Raw genomic sequence first — 16,910 nt, forward strand, 5'->3', positions numbered from 1 at the left:
AATTTTGGCCAGCTGCCTGAGATGAAAGAAACTAGACCTTACAACCGACCTGAACTGGCTTTCAAGCTTAAGCTCAGGATCCATTTTAAAACCCAGATTAACAATCTCTGTTTTACAGAATGATTTCAGGGATTGCAAATCAACACACGGAACAGCAGTGGAGGCAGGTTTAAACACCATTACTTCAGTTTTAGAATTGTCAAAGCAAAGAAAGTTTAGCCTGTATCTAGCCCAGGTTTCTTAAGAAGTGGTTGCACAATTGCATCTTTGAAATTCTTTGGAACCACACCTGAGGTAAGGCTGCTATTTAAAATGGTTAAAATAGTTGGACCTATGGTAGAAAAAACTTCTTTCAGAAAACGGGGAGGGGTAGCATCATAAGGTGAGCCTACAGGCTTTAAATGATCCCCCACCTCCTGTAGCTGAGCAAGAGTAACCGACTCAAACTGTTGAAAGACAGCTGAGCAAATTGGAAGATCAGAGGGGTCAGATGTGGGCAAAATAATCCACGCCCTAGCCGAGGCTACCTTGTTCATAAAGAAGTGCAGAAACTTTTCACACATTTCATGTGAAGGCTCAAAACTAAGAGCAGAGGGAGGGCTTAAAATAGTCTCAGTTAACTTAAACAATATATGTGGTTTCTGATAATTCACCATAATAATGTTTGCAAAGTATTTCCGCTTTGCTTCTTTTATTGTAAGCTGATATAAGGCCCAGCGCTCTCTTAAATTTTGTGAAGGGACCTGTAAGTTATCTTTTTTTCCATCTCCGCTCAGCCCTACGACATTCACGCTTCGCAGAACGAGTTTCATCATTCAACCAGGGTTCAAACTTAGTCTTAGGATGCCTAATTTTTAGAGGGGCAACAATATCCAAGGCAGTCTGACAACTGGTATGAAACCGTAGTTCCTCTACGTATTGGAGTGTGTCAGGAATGGAGAACTGATTATAGTAGGTGGAGAACCGAGCTGCAGTGAGAGAATTTAACAAACGAGTTGTCTTAGCAAGGACATGCCTCCTGAATTCATTTCTAGATAAAGAAATGTCAAACAGAACCGGCATATGATCAGAGAAAAAAGGGTCAGAGACTTTCAGATTAAAAACAGGCAATCACTGCGCTAAAACCAGATCGAGACTGTGACCACAATGTTGCGTGGGTGCAGACACACATCGAACTAAATTAAAAGAATCAGTAAGATTAAAAAATTCTTTAATCATGGGCTTTTCTGGACAGCACACATGAATATTAAAATCCCCGACAATAAGAAAGGAGTCATATTTTATCGTGACTTCAGTTAGAAATGCAGCAAATTCCTTTATTCTCCTACAGAGCAAAGATGCTCTAGGATAATCTCATTCTGAACAAAGATATTTATTTTCTCTCAAACAGAAACCTTTGATATGATTGCCTTATCTTTGGCAACTTACATCCATACATAAATGGGGTGAGCATAGGTTGAAAAATGAGGAAATACATAGGCAAAATTATATGAACTTCATCTGGTACCTGAGATACTAAAAACTTGAAGTCAATAAAGTAAAAAATACACCCGACAAACAGATTTGACACAGAGATGATCTGAGGGGTGCAAGTAGTCACAGCTTTCTGCTTGTTTTCTTTTGATGTTTTTCGACAAACTCTCAAAATCTTCATGTAAGTGACTGAAATGAGACTGAAGGGTATGAAAGCACTCAATAAGAGAAAGGATATGTTAGAAATAAAGCTTTGGATTGGAACTGCACATGAAAGTCTAATTATTAATTGGTGGTCACAATACGCATTGTGAATAATATTTCCACAAAACTTCAAACTGAAGATGAATGAAAATGAGAAAATAAAACTAAGAAATGAATACACCCACACCAGCAGAATCAACAAAAACACTCTCTCTGTGTTCATAATGACATTATAGCGTAATGGATGACAGATTGAGATATATCTGTCATAGGCCATGGCTGCTAAACTGCAAAATTCAGCAGGTGCACTTGTGTACAAACAAAACATCTGCAGAAAACACCACGGCACAGTCACCTCGTGGCTGTCTGAAAACATCTGTGAGAGCAAAAGAGGATACAGTGATGTGCTGCCATTTATTTCGTTCACACATAAATTACAAAGTAGTATATACATTGGCTCATGCAGTCTTCTGTCCACACGTATGACCACAATAAGGACTGTGTTTGCCACACATATAGAGAGGTACCAGACCAGTATTATAATGAAATAAAGGTATTTCAACCCTCCAATATTTCCATAAGCAGCCAGCACAAATGAAACAATCTCACTTGAGTTTTCCATTTTCTCCATAATATGTTACAGTGGATAAGATAGATCAGTAATAATGATATATTATATTCATTAGAAAGAAATACCAGACATCAATATAGCTGAGCAACGTTTCTACTATGATACCGTTCAAATGCTGTTTTACACACACGTTACCTGATTAAGGCACGATCCTTCTCAGCAGCTGTTGCACCTGTTGTACAATGTCCACATTAGCAATCAAAAACAAACAGTTTAAGATTCAATTACACAGATTCTTAGATATTAAGAACTCATAACATTAAAATCAGCTGCTTCCCTCCAGGTTGAACAAGACAAAAATAAGCTTCTGCTAATATTTATAGCTGCAACGCAGAGGAGGAGGAGCAGGAGGGCCAAACGGTGGCATTCTTTTCTATTGACAGTCGTGTCTGACTTTTTTGTTTGTTTTAAATAAGATACACTGTAACATTATTACATCAACACATCAGATATTACAAGTCTTTAGTATTGTAGAGGAACAAGATACATTTTTCTTAGTCTTAAGAGAAATTAAAATTTCTCCATCAATGTTTTTAAATGCAAATAGAAATTATACATGTCTACAAATTATGCACAGTTTTTTGTACACAACAAAGTTATATGGTACTATTTACCTAAAAATGCAGCCAAGGCCTCAGGCGTTTTTTATATAACCATTCAAAGCTACTTACAGAACAATCAGGTGTTCTGCATCAAATAGGAAGGCACACAAACGATTTGTGCCACTCCAAAATATAGTTTCTTTACATTGTAGGATGACAACAGAGGCCTAAACCCTGAAGGTCTGACAGCAGGAGGTGTATCATTCCTGTTTTCCGTGTGGAGACAGATTTTACACTGGAATCTGCCTTTGGTACCTTTTTTGGAGCAACTATGACATTCATCTTTTTTTTTTTCACTCGCAAGCAGAGAGTGTTTGCTAGCAGTATCTGTAGAAAATGCTGTTTTTACCGTTTCTTCCCGCTGTTAACACCACTGTTTTATTCAGAAAAAACACATGGCATGTATTTTTTTTATCATAACTCTGTTTTTACGTGGCCTATCAACGCAGTTTAAAAACTGGTGTATAGCTCGAAGTCCACACTTGCGACCCAAGTTGAAATGGAGACTCTGGGTCGCTGCATCTTTTTGCTGTGTCGTCGTAAATTTGTCACCTGATTTTGACGCACTGGCGTGTCCGTCGACCCCAGAGGGTTAAGTAGTCCAAAACTTAACTTAAGCTTACACATTCAAATCCAGTTGTCATTTATGTTGTACTATGACCAAATGAACTCAACTATCAAATATACAAGCCAACAAAACCATATCATTTAAGTTGAGATCCTGACACCACCAAAGTTGAAGCATCCTGCATTTGAATCTGCCAAGAAATTCTATCCATAAAAACAATGAACATAAACAATAAAAATGTGGAGGCCTGGTGAAGTCCCACCAGGAACAAGTCACACATCTTGCGATCAGTGTTGTTGTGGCTAGTGCTAAGTGCATCAAATGGCTAGTAGCAATGGGACTGACACCTCATGTCCACCTCTGGTTTGTGTATTTCTGTGTCAACAGGCAACAGCTACCTTGAAACTACAAATGTGTGCAGCTGCCTGAACAATGGAGGTGAGAAACATAGTCAATTCAGATTTGATCTTCCCAGCCTCTTCCAGGAGGAAAAATGAGACTACCTTCCTTCCTTGCTAGTTTTGGGAATTGAAGATCTCACAGGTTGGGGCCTTTGCCAGACACTCATAGTGCACCCTCACTATACATCTGTGCCCCTCTGCACTCCAGTCATCTTTTGAACATCTTTGATTTTAGTTTAGTCAAAATGCTGGACAATTCCGGTGCTATCAAATACATTGATTTGTGCCAAGCCAGGTGTATAATTTTGTAGGATTTAATTGGAAAAAGAAAATCCAGAGATAAGGCGATTGTGGATTTGTACCTTGCCAAGGCCATTTTTTGCCCTAGTCGGGAAGAGCAAAACATGACTATCATCAAAGTACATTTTTGCTTAGAGTGGATATTTGATCAAAGTTTCAATTTACTTTGTCATTTTTGATTAAGGTGTTGCTGTGTGCTTCTGTTTTATGACATTGTCAAAAAAATTATGAGAACTGTTCAAATTGTAATAATGCAAAGGTGAGCCGAAATGTTGTCAACATGTATTCAAAAAACATTTTAACCGAAGGTATCAGTATTCCCTTTCGTTAATCAGTACTTGGGACTAGAGCAGGGTGATATGACCAAAAATATTTATCACGATATACATTTGAAAATTTGCGATAACAATATAACTGATGATATAACTGACGATATAATTGACACTACACAAAATACTTTACAACTCCACAACTTTATTAGTGCAAAAAAAACCCATCAATGTATTTTCACTTAATCAAGCAGCTGTTTTTTTATGTCCATTAAAGTTATATAAAAATGTAACAGTGCGATTGCAAATTCCTTGCTGACAGTTTAACCAAAAGGCATTTCCAGTGGAAATTGGCTCCTCACTCTGCAAGGCGCCTGCCTAATATAGCCGTAATGCTCCGACAATCCATCAAGCGGTGCGGCTTCGTAGCTTAGCAAAGTTGTACTAAAACATTTGACAGATTTTCGAGCGCCAGTTCCACATCACTGAAGTTGCAGCATTTTTACAAACCAATTCTGGTTCATCTGTTTAATTTAACGTTCCACTTTCGCTCTTCTTATTCTGCGTCGCCGCCATGTGCGTATGTAAACATAGGCACTGCGCATGCGCGTTTTACCCATATTCTATCACGATATTTCATTTTCCTGTCGTTTCCCAAAATTACACCAGTATTACCGTGAACGGTGTGATATAGCCCAGCCGTACTTGGGACATTTCATTGTTCTAAAATCTTTATAATATATATATATATATATATATATATATATATATATATATATATATATTAATAATGTTAAGTACAGCGATCCTAGACTGGCTGGGCCTCTCTGGAGGTACACTGCCGTTTGTTCCTGGTTAGCTGGATGAAGGCAAGTATAACTGTCAGCTCTGGGATGCTACAGCTAGGTGGCTGGAGCTTGGTCTGATGAGAGAGGAGGATCGGTTGCTGGATGCCATTGTGCTGGAGAACTTTTTGGCAGGACTTGCTGGTGAGACAGCAGAGTGTTTATGCTACCATCAACCCAACAATCATATGACCCCCTATGAGCAAACACTTTGGCGACAGTGGGAAGGAAAACTCCCTTTTAACAGGAAGAAACCTCCGGCAGAATCAGGCTCAGGGAGGGGCGGCCATCTGCTGGGACCGGTTGGGGTGAGAGAAGGAAGGCAGGATAAAGACATGCTGTGGAAGAGAGACAGAGGTTAATAACAGATATGATTCAATGCAGAGAGGTCTATTAATACATAGTGAGTGAGAAAGGTGACTGGAAAGGAAAAACTCAATGCATCATGGGAATTCCCCGGCAGCCTATGTCTATTGCAGCATAACTAAGGGAGGATTCAGGGTCACCTGGTCCAGCCCTAACTATATGCTTTAGCAAAAAGGAAAGTTTTAAGCCTAATCTTGAAAGTAGAGATAGTGTTTGTCTCCCGAATGCAAACTGGAAGCTGGTTCCACAGAAGAGGGGCCTGAAAACTGAAGGCTCTCCCTCCCATTCTACTTTTAAATACTCTAGGAACAAGTAGGCCTGCAGAGCGAGAGCGAAGTGCTCTAATAGGGTGATACGGTACTACAAGGTCATTAAGATAAGATGGGGCCTGATTATTTAAGACCTTGTATGTGAGGAGCAGGATTTCGAATTCAATTCTGGATTTAACAAATGGAGCCAATGAAGGGAAGCCAAAACAGGAGAAATATGCTCTCTCTTTCTAGTCCCAGGATGTTGCTTTTAGGACATCCTGATAATAATGAATTACAGTGGTCCAGCCTGGAAGTAATAAATGCATGAACTAGTTTTTCAGCATCACTCTGAGACAGGATATTTCTAATTTTAGAGATGTTGCGCAAATGGAAGAACGCAGTCTTACATATTTGTTTAATATGTGCGTTGAAGGACATGTCTTTGTCAAAAATGACTCCAAGATTCCTCACAGCGTTACTTGGAGGCCAAGGCAATGCCATCCAGAGTAAGAATCTGGTTAGTTACCATATTTCTAAGATTTTCAGGGCCGAGTACAATAACCTCAGTTTTATCTGAATTAAGAAGCAGAAAGATAGCAGCCATCAAGGTCTTTATGTCTTTAAGACATTCCTGCAGTTTAACTAATTGGTGTGTGTTATCTGGCTTCATGGATAGATAGAGCTGGGTGTCATCAGCATAGCAGTGAAAATTTATGCTATGTCTTCTAATGATACTGCCTAAGGGAAGCATGTATAACGTAAACAGAATTGGTCCTAGCAGTGAACCCTGTGGAACACCATATTTGACCTCAGTGTGTGGAGAGGACTCTCCATTTACATGCACAAATTGGAGTCTATTAGATAGATATGATACAAGCCACTGCAGTGCAGTACCTGTAATACCTACAGCATGTTCTAATCACTCTAATAGGATATTATGGTCAACAGCATCGAATGTTGCACTGAGGTCTAGCAGGACAAGCACAGAGATGAGTCCACTGTCAGAGGCCATAAGAAGATCATTTGTAATATGATCATTTGAGTCACTGAGTCAGTTGACCAGAGAGTGCAAAAAATGTACATTTTCACTCAAACTTAATTTGTTTCTCTTTTCATGCATATTTCCTAATGCAGCAATTTCCTAATGTTGTAAACCTCAACATCTGGCAATAAACCCATTCTGATTCTGATTCTGATTCTAAGATGAGTGATTCTAAAAGAAAATAACTATTTTATAGAGCAAAAAAAAAGCAAAAAAAAAAATTCTAAAGGGAACATTTATTTTGTTTATTTTTATTTTATTAGTATTTTCCTTAAATGTGTCAAATATATATTTTCTTATCTAAATGTCCACTGAGCTGTGAGCCAGGGGGCGGTAATGCGCCTTAACATTGGTTGGCAAGCAAGAAGAAGAAGCTGTGAGCCAGGAGGAGGAAGGGGGTGAGTGAGTGAGTGAGTGATTGGCCCTTTCTCAATTCTCAAGTATTGAGTATTGAGAGTACGGACTCGCCGAGAACACGAGCACGGACTCGCGATTTGTACAATTGGAACACCAGCGTACTTGATGATGTCACAGGTCCGGAGTTTTTACTGCCGTCCCCTCTTAATTTAACTATGAGTAATATGTTATGAAGCTTAACTTTAATCACAGCCAAACCGGTTTACTCAGGAACAAATAAAACACTGAAATAAACCAAACATTAACATTTAGAAGTGATCTAAGTGACTTGTATATCATGTTTAACCTCAGTAATGAAATCTCTATTAATAAAAATAGTGTACATGTCACGGTTCTGGGTCCGTTGGACCCAGCAATTGAGTTTATGTTTTGGTTTACTTTTGCATCATGGATTATTCTTTGTTTCTCTGGTACTTTGTGTTTCAGTTATCTTGGTGTTTTGGATTGTTTTCTCATTCTCTTGTTGTAGTGATGTTTATTATTAGTGTTTCATGTTTTATGTTTTATTGTGAAAGTCTTTGTCTTAGGTTAGTGTGTGCAGCTTTGTTCCCCCTGTCTCGTTAGCTCTGATCTCCCCCAGCTGTGTCTCCCTTCTGTGGCCCATTCCCTCATTACTACCCTGTGTATTTAAGCCCTGTGTTTTCCCATGCTTGGTGTCGTGTCGTACCCTCAGAATTATGCCTGTGTGTTCAGTTCTCAGTGTCATTGTTCAGTTCACGTTGTCGTTTAGCACCAGCAATAAAGCTAAGGTTCTCAGTTTCAATTCAGTCTCAGAGTCTCGCATTTGGATCCTCCTCTCCATCCGCCTGCACACAGAGCCCTGACAGTACATGTACATACGTGTACATACCTTAATAAAAACAAGCAGGTGAGATGTTGGAACGCTTTTATTTTTATTTTAGTGGACACTCAATACAATAGACAGCTACTGGGGTTTGGTGTTTGTTTAACCTGAGTAGCGAAAAGACCGCAGGGGGGTGGAAAACGATGTGCCGGGAATCCGCTGTTCTCGCCGGCTGTAATAATCCTCGCTATCTGCTATGGAGCTGGCAGGTCACAGACGTCTCCGAAAACGTCGGAGCGCATTTGGAAATATATGATATCTTGATAAATCGAGCAGGTATTTGAAGTTTACACAGCTACATTCTCACTTGAAAAGAACTTAAGTTTATTTTGTGACCCAGAAAGAGTAATATTTAAAAGTTTTTAGCCCCGCTCGTCCGCCATTGCCGCGTTTGAGTTTTGGATGAAATGCATTCTGGGATATTTAGCTGTACCAAGTCCACACAAGTCACCACTGATGCATGCTCGATAAAACGGGCAGAGCGAGAACACATCCGTGACTTTTTCGCGTTCTCAGCTTGATGCGTACTTTGAATTGGAACAGTACTTGGTCTCCGACTGATGACGTATCACGAGTACACGAAAACGCAAGTATGCACAAATACGCATATTGAGAAAGGCCCATTGTTCGCGCTATGGTTCAGCACAGGAAGGGAGGGGGTGAGTGAGTCCTGCGTGAGTCGTTTGCGCTATGATTCAGCAAGGGAAGGGAAGGGGTGAGTGAATCCTGAGTGATTCGCTTACGCTAAGATTCAGCTCAGGAAAGGAGGGAGTGAGTAGCTCAAATGAGCTGTTAGCATGTTAGCAGAGCGATGCTACTGTGAACCAAGGAGCTATTGTCTTGATGTGAGCTTCTACTCAGGGTTCTTTCTTCCAGTTCAGAGCAGAAATGTTTTTGTTAAGATACTGGATGTGGTGTTTTTCTCCACAATTTTAATTACAAGCTAGATATATTTCTACTAATGAAATTAGTTTGCTAACAGCAACAGGGATGAGTCAGTGAGTCAGTTGGGCTTGTGAATCGTGAGTCAGTAAAGTGATTCTCGAGTATTGAACGATTTGTTCATGATTCGCGCATCACTAACAGAGACTTGGAGGAGAGAGACCTAATATATAATAATCCACATTTAACTGTTTTACTCTTTGGTTCAGATGTGGATACTATATTGTTCTTCTTTTTGATTTTTTATGTTTAAGTTGTTTATTGCTGGTTTTTAGTTTGTTTTTTGTCTGTTTGGGAGCTGACACAGTCTCAATGGAAATTTTTTTTCTTTGGGGGGGGGGTTAACAGGAGGGGAGAAGCTGCAGAGAGGCGTGTAAGACTGCAACTCTGTGGCTGTAAGGTTGTTGCTGGTTGGTGTCTGTCATGCTATAAACAGCTCATGCTATTGTGTCAGCTCGACACAATCTCACATTTATAAAATGGCAAAGGAAGGAATTACCATCATTATCCCCTACCAGTATAAATTCACAGAACAGGTAACACCATGAATGAAGCATATATGACAAGACATATTTTTTGACATATTTTTCTTTTGGGGAAAATGCTATTGTCCAGTTCAGTACTTTCTGTGTAAGAGCCACTCTTAAAATTTGGAGATCAAGAAAAGGAAGTGTTTGCTAAACAGTCGGTCCACTGTTTGATGATGTGCTGTCTGCAGGTTGGTCAAATCCTGTCCGTGTGGCCAGAATTGAGTGACACAGTGGAGCAGATTGGCCCTCACAGAGTCTGTTGCTATCTTGGTATCTTAATTTAAAGTAAGTGGCACCCGACCAGCACTATTCTCTGTCTGAGTAGAGGACTGTTTTCTTCTCCTGAGTGAACTTAAATTTTGCAAAGATTGCACCCAGTAGGCCCTACGTCTTATTCCATGGCCTCCCACACCTCAGTCTTTGCTTTAGCTGATTTTATAACTGCACTATGCTTGTCCTACCAAAACTAATCTAAACATATAGTGAAATTTAGTGCCCACTATCTCATTCAGGGATTACCATTACTACAGGCAGCAACCACTTTGGAACTAGAGCCTCGTGCAGCTGCCACATTATCGCGGGTGTGGAATTGGCACTAGGCAAAGAAATCCAGTTCTTTGATTTTCTCATTACAAAATAACTGGGGTTCTGTTTGTATGTTCATGCATGAGTTAATCTGTATTGTGATTGTAGGCCTATGTGTTCCTGTGTTCTATGTGGAACTTCATGAAAAGGGGTTGAATATCACATCTTTGGCCTTTGGAGTATTTTGTTTCCTGATTAAGAGCAATACAATACTATAGAGGGTTACACTGTGACCTGAGCCTGGTAGTTAAAATAAATTAAAAAAAAGACACAATTTTGGAGTGTTTAATAAATTGCTTTGTTTAGAATTACATGTTGCAAAGTAGCTTTTGAAATTTTACTTTAAAGTATTGCATGTTTTTTAAAATTCAAATATATCTGCTGAATGTTATTCTCCTACAGAGCAAAGATGCTCTGAAAGAGCCTCATTTTAAACAAAGACATTTATTTTCTCTCAAACAGAAACCTTTGATATGATTGCCTTATCTTTGGCAAATTAAATCCATACATAAATGGGGTGAGCATAGGTTGAAAAATGAGGACATACATAGGCAAAATTATACGAACTTCATCTGGTACCCGAGAAACTAAAAACCTGAAGTCAATAAAGTAACAAATGCACCCGACACACAGGTTTGACACAGAGATGATCTGAGGAGTGCAAGTAGTCACAGCTTTCTGCTTGTTTTCTTTTGATGTTTTTTGACAAACTCTCAAAATCCTCAGGTAAGAAAATGAAATGAGACTGAAGGGTATGAAAGCACTCACAATGGCAAAGGATATGTCAGAAATAAAGCTTTGGATTGGAACTGCACATGAAAGTCTAATTATTAATTGGTGGTCACAATACACGCTGTGAATAATATTTCCACAAAACTTCAAACTGAAGATGAATGAATATGAGAAAATAACACTAAGAAATGAATACACCCACACAAGCAGAATCATCAAAAAAACTCTGTCTGTGTTCATAATAACATTATAGGTGAATGGATTACAGATTGAGATATATCTGTCATAGGCCATGGCTGCTAAACTACAAATCTCAACAGAAGCACTTGTGTACAAACAAAACATCTGCAGAAAACACCACGGCACAGTCACCTCGTGGCTGTCTGAAAACATCTGTGAGAGCAAAAGAGGATACAGTGATGTGCTGCCATTTATTTCACTCAAACATAAATTACAAAGTAGTATATACATTGGCTCATGCAGTCTTCTGTCCAGACGTATGACCACAATAAGAACTGTGTTGGCCACACATATTGAGAAATACCATATCAGTATTATAATGAAATAAAGGTGTTTTAACTCTCCCACATTTCCATAAGCAGCCAGCACAAATGATACAGTCTCACTTGAGTTTCCCATTTTCTCCATAATATGACAGTGTGAATAAGATAGATCAGTAATAATTATATGTTATATTCATTAGATATATGGAAAGAAATACCAGACATCAATATAGCTGAGAAACGTTTCTACTATGATGTTCAAATGCTGTTTTACTCACACGTGTTACCTGATTAAGGCACGATCCTTCTCAGCAGCTGTTGCACCTGTTGTACAATGTCCACATTAGCAATCAAAAACAAACAGCAAGTAGTTTTATACTTTAAACGATTTAAGATTCAATTACACAGATTCTTACATATTAAGAACACATAACAATAAACTCAGCTGCTTCCTTCCAGGTTGAACAAGACAAAAATAAGCTTCTGCTAATATTTATAGCTGCAACACAGAGGAGGAGGAGTTGGAGGGGGAGATCCAATTAATGGCATTCTTTTCTTTTGAAAGTTATTTCTCACTTTTTTTTGTGTTAAATAATATACATTGTAAAATTATTACATCAAAGAAATCAAGATACCTTTTTCTTGTTCTTAAGGAAAATTTAAAATTTCACCATAAAATTTTTTGAACAGTCCAGCAGTCTAATTTTACGTTATACTATGACCCACTGAACTCAACTGTCAAATATACAAGCCAACAAAACCATATCATTTAAGTTGAGATCCTGACACCATCAAAGTCAAATTGAAGATCTCAAAGGTTGGGGCCTTTACCAGACACTCCCAGTGCACCCTCACTATACATCTGTGCCACTCTTCATTCCAGTTGTCTTTAAAACATGTTTGAGTTTAGTTTAGGTAAAAATGCTGGACAGTTCTGGAGCTATCAAATACACTTATTTTTCCCAACCCAGGTGTATAATTTTGCATGATTTCATTAGAAAAATAAAATCCAGAGATTTGTACCTTCTCAAAGTAGAGTCATTCTTTGCCATAGTCGGGGAGAGCAAAACTGACAATCAGCACAGTACACCTGTGCTTACAGTGTATATTTCATCAAAGTCTCAATTTACTTTGTCATTTTCAAGTTGTTGCCGTGTGTTTAAAAAAACAACAACCATTTATGACATTGTCAAAAAATTATGATAAATGTTGAAATTGTAAATTGCTAAAGCGAGTCAAAATGTTGTCAACATGTAGTAGAAAAACACTTATCAAAAGATAACAGTAGCCCCCTCTGTTAATCACTATCTTATCGTGGTGGAGAGGTTTGTGTGTCCCAGGGATCTCAGGAGCTATGTTGTTGGGCGGGGAACCCCTATGAGCACAACATCAAGAGAACAGTTTAACCTGGCCAGGATAGAGTTACCAGGGCCCCTCACTGGAACCAGGCCTGGGGAAGGTGCCTTAGCCTTAGCTCTTTCACCAGGTGCAGCCCGAAGAAGGACATGGGATCACCCTCCTGTAGGCCCAATACCACGATGCACCATAGGTATCAGTTGTTCTGCATGCCGGGTGGCAGCTAAGGATAGCTGGGTTTGTTCCGTGTGCCTTTGAACTGTCATTCAGGTCGGGGACAACCTGTTCCTTGACACAGAGTACCTGGCCTTCTTTGAGTCCCTGGGTGGGGTCCTTGTGTGTGCTTCACCTGGTGAATCTGTTGTCCAACTGGGAGATTTCAATGTTCATATTGGCAAAGACAGTGTGACTTGGAAGGGTGTGAATGGGAGAAACAGCCTGCCCGACCTGAACCTGAACTGTGTTCTGCTCATGGACTTCTGTGCAAACCACCATTTGTCCATAGGGTGCATGTGGCACCAGGACACCCTAGTATGCTGTTGAGGAAGTGGGCCTGTGTAGTTAAAGGGGTACAAGTAGACAGTGCTCCTGATTTAGTGGTCCCCTCAAAATTTAGAGAGCTTGTGTTGAGCATGTCACATAGTGGCATTGCTGCCATGTTGTCCATTGCCAAAGAGCAAAGCTGAGAATAATTGCATGCTGAATGTAATGTGCTACTTACTATCTTGCAACATTTCCATTGTCCTCAATTAAAACTTAGTGATGAAATCTCTTACCACTTTCATATCACATCTGGTGTTCCAAAGGTAATGTACACTGACCAATGAAATAATTTCATGTCACAATTAGTAAAGCAGCCCGGGGCCGAACATCAGGTGTTAAGTGTGTGTGTGTAGACACTGAAATCAGTTGCTTTATGTTTCTGCACCAGACAACAGAGACTGTATTTTACTGAACAAAGACATTTATTTTCTCAGAAACAGAAAACGTTTACATGATTGCCTTATCTTTGGCAAATTAAATCCATACATAAATGGGGTGAGCATTGGTTGACAAATGAGGAGGTATATAGCCAAGATTGTACGGACTTCATCTGGTACCAGAGAAACTAAAAACCTGAAGTCAATAGAGTAACAAATACACCCAACAAACAGGTTTGACACAGAGACGATCTGATGGGTGCAAGTAGTCACAGCTTTCTGCTTGTTTTCTTGAATTGTTTTTCGACAAACTCTCAAAATCTTCACATAAGAGACTGAAAGGTATGAAATTATGACAAAGAATATGATAGATATAAAGCCTTGGACTGAAGCTGAACATGAAAGTTTATATATTAATTTGTGGTCACAATACACATTATCAACAATATTTCCACAAAACTTCAAACTAAAGATGAATGAAAATGAGAGTATGAAAATAAGAAATGAAAAAACCCACACAAGCAGAATGATCTCTGTCTTCATAATGACATTATAGTGTAATGGATGACAGATTGAGACATATCTGTCATTGGCCATGGCTGTTAAACTCAGCAGGTGCACCTGTGTATAAACAACACATCTGCAGAAAACACCATGGCAGGGTCACTTCATGACTGTCTGAAAACATCTGTGAGAGCAGAAAAGGATACAGTGATGTGCTGCCATTTATTTCATTCTCGCATAAATTGCTGAGCAGTATATACATTGGCTCATGCAGTCTTCTGTCCACATGTATGACCACAATAAGGACTGTGTTGGCCACACATATCAAGAGGTACCAGAACAGTATTATTACAAAATACATGTATTTTAAAGCTGCAACATTTTCCAAGCAGCCAGCACAAATGAAAAAAAAAATCTAACTTGACTTTCCTATTTTCTGCTTAATATCATACAGTCAATGAGATGGATCAGAGAGAGATATATATAGATATATCGATATATATATAGATATATCGATAGATCGATAGATAGATATAGATATATATGACGACTCAGAACAAACCTGAAACTTAGAGACGCATGGAGATGCAGGGAGACATAGAAAGACAACCAGAGATGACGGAGGGAGATACCCAGACGAACCAGCAATGCACACGAGAAAACACAGGGCTTAAATACACACAGGTCAATCAGGGAATGGGAAACAGGAGGGAGGCACGGCTGGGAGTAATTGGACATAACGAGACAAGGGGAGTGAAACTAGAAACACCGACGAGGGACACAGACCTACAAAATATTCTGCTATGTCTTTTGTTTAGGTTTGCTATGTGTTAAGAGTTTTGTTTTATGCCTGCCTATGTTCCCTCTGTCTGTACATGGTGTCACTGTGTCTGCTCGTGTGTCTTGTCTGGTCCTGTGTCTTTTAGTTTCCTGTTTTATTCTGAAGGTCCATGTCTTATGTGAGTTTGTTCAGTTTACCTCCTTTGTTGTTTGTTCTATCACCATCTCAATAAAGCTCACTCTCATCAAAGCCAGCGCTTGCATCTTGGATCCTACTTCCAACCTCCACTCGTCTGCCACTGCGGATGTGACAGTATGAACCAGCCACAATGGACCCAGGAGCATTCGACCCGCCCGAGAATCTCTGGGAGGATATCATTTACTCGGTGGATAGATTAATCAACTTATGGCTGGAGCACGAGGGGGAAGAATTTCGCCAAGCCATAGCTAATCGGCTACAGCGCTTAGTATTGGGTCTCCTCTGGTTATTCAGCTCACTTCTATTATTCTATTAAAAGAAACAGAATCTTGATCCTAGCTCCACTAGTAATTATTGACCTGTTTCAAAATGGCCATTTTTTAAGTATATTACTAGAAAAAATTGTTGAAAATCAGTTCAGGTCCCTATTATGTAAATTACACATTCTTGACCCTTGTCAGCAGTGTTGGGACTAACGCGTTATTAAGTAACGCGTTACAGTAACTACGTTATTATTGTGGTAACGAGCACGGTAACTAGTTATTATGCCAAAATCAGGAACGCGTTAGTCGTTACTGGGATTTAGATAGGGTCGTTACTCGTTACTTCGTGTGGTGGCTATCGCGGAGCTTCCACAGATTCAATAACATTAGCAGGTGGATGAGAGAAAGCAACACGTTCTCGGGCTGGAGAAAGGGGACGCAGAAGGAAAAGAGACCCGAGGCGGCCGCCGGTCCAAGTGTGTACTGAACTTCAGGTAAGAAGTTATGACCTGCAGTCTCTCTGGGTCAGATATAAACGAAGTTTAGGTGGAGTTTATTTTCGTTATGCTGACTTTTTCTGTCAGCTGGGTGGGTGCTATGAAGTTAATGATGTTGAACTTTATTTTGTTCATAAGTTATTAGAGTTGTCAACCGTCCCGTCTGGTATTCAGAGAAAATATTACGCGTTTCTTATTGAGGTGAAAAGGAACAGAGTTTGTCCCGTAATTCAGCTACAATGAAAAAGGCACAAAGCTGGAGTTATTCTGTCTTTACGCTGCACAGCTGCCTCTGCTTCTCTCATCCTCTCCCCCTCCCTCTCCCGTTTCTACTTCAATCATGAAAACTGATCAGCTGATCGGCTCTCTTGTTTGTTTATCGCCCACTTTGCACCGAAAGAGGAAACCAGCGGATGTCGCGCTAAACAACAGCAGCACGTTTAAGCTTGATCAGCTGTTGTTAGAATTTATTTAATATTAATTTCTAGTATCAGCTGATGTTTGCTGGAGCCACAGCTGCAAAAAAGCTGCTGGTCATGATATGGTTTGGTTATCTGGTGAGAGGGAAACATGAAGATGAAACCAGGAGATGTCCTTACTGAATCATCAGAGCTGAACAGGTGATGGAGAAACAGGTTTACCTTTTAGTTAACATGAATGAGTTGAAGGGAAGTTATGAACTGTTTCTGAGAGACAAATAACACCAGGATCCTTTTTTAGGTAGCTGACAGCTGGTAACTGTGCAGGGGCGGGTCTAGCAAAGTTTTGCCAGGGGGGCCAGGTAGGGCATTAACAGGGAGAGGGGGGCACAAAGAAATACTTTTCTATCTTATTCTCATTTAAAATGTCTAGCTTTTAAAAAATAATTATCTGAGTCTTACAACAA

At 39.6% G+C, this 16,910-nt stretch overlaps 2 protein-coding genes and 1 pseudogene across 2 annotated transcripts; all 3 read right to left on the reverse strand.

Moving 5' to 3' along the window:
- Window positions 1–1,372: 1,372 nt before the first annotated feature.
- Window positions 1,373–2,299, reverse strand: LOC146691066 (olfactory receptor 4D1-like). The gene has a single exon (XM_085435307.1). The coding sequence runs from the start codon at window positions 2,297–2,299 to the stop codon at window positions 1,373–1,375; it is 927 nt and encodes a 308-aa protein (XP_085291433.1).
- An 8,415-nt stretch (window positions 2,300–10,714) lies between these two features.
- Window positions 10,715–11,641, reverse strand: LOC146691067 (olfactory receptor 5M5-like). Its single transcript, XM_085435308.1, has one exon. It carries the CDS (start codon window positions 11,639–11,641, stop codon window positions 10,715–10,717), a length of 927 nt encoding a protein of 308 aa, XP_085291434.1.
- A 2,185-nt stretch (window positions 11,642–13,826) lies between these two features.
- LOC146691068 (putative olfactory receptor 4A4) lies at window positions 13,827–15,444 on the reverse strand (annotated as a pseudogene).
- Between the last annotated feature and the right edge of the window lie 1,466 nt (window positions 15,445–16,910).

Source organism: Copadichromis virginalis, linkage group LG16 (genome assembly GCF_057382275.1).
Source record: "Copadichromis virginalis isolate Kocher_CV1m ecotype Utaka linkage group LG16, C_Virginalis_male_GT1.1, whole genome shotgun sequence".
Classification (NCBI taxonomy): Eukaryota; Metazoa; Chordata; class Actinopteri; order Cichliformes; family Cichlidae; genus Copadichromis; species Copadichromis virginalis.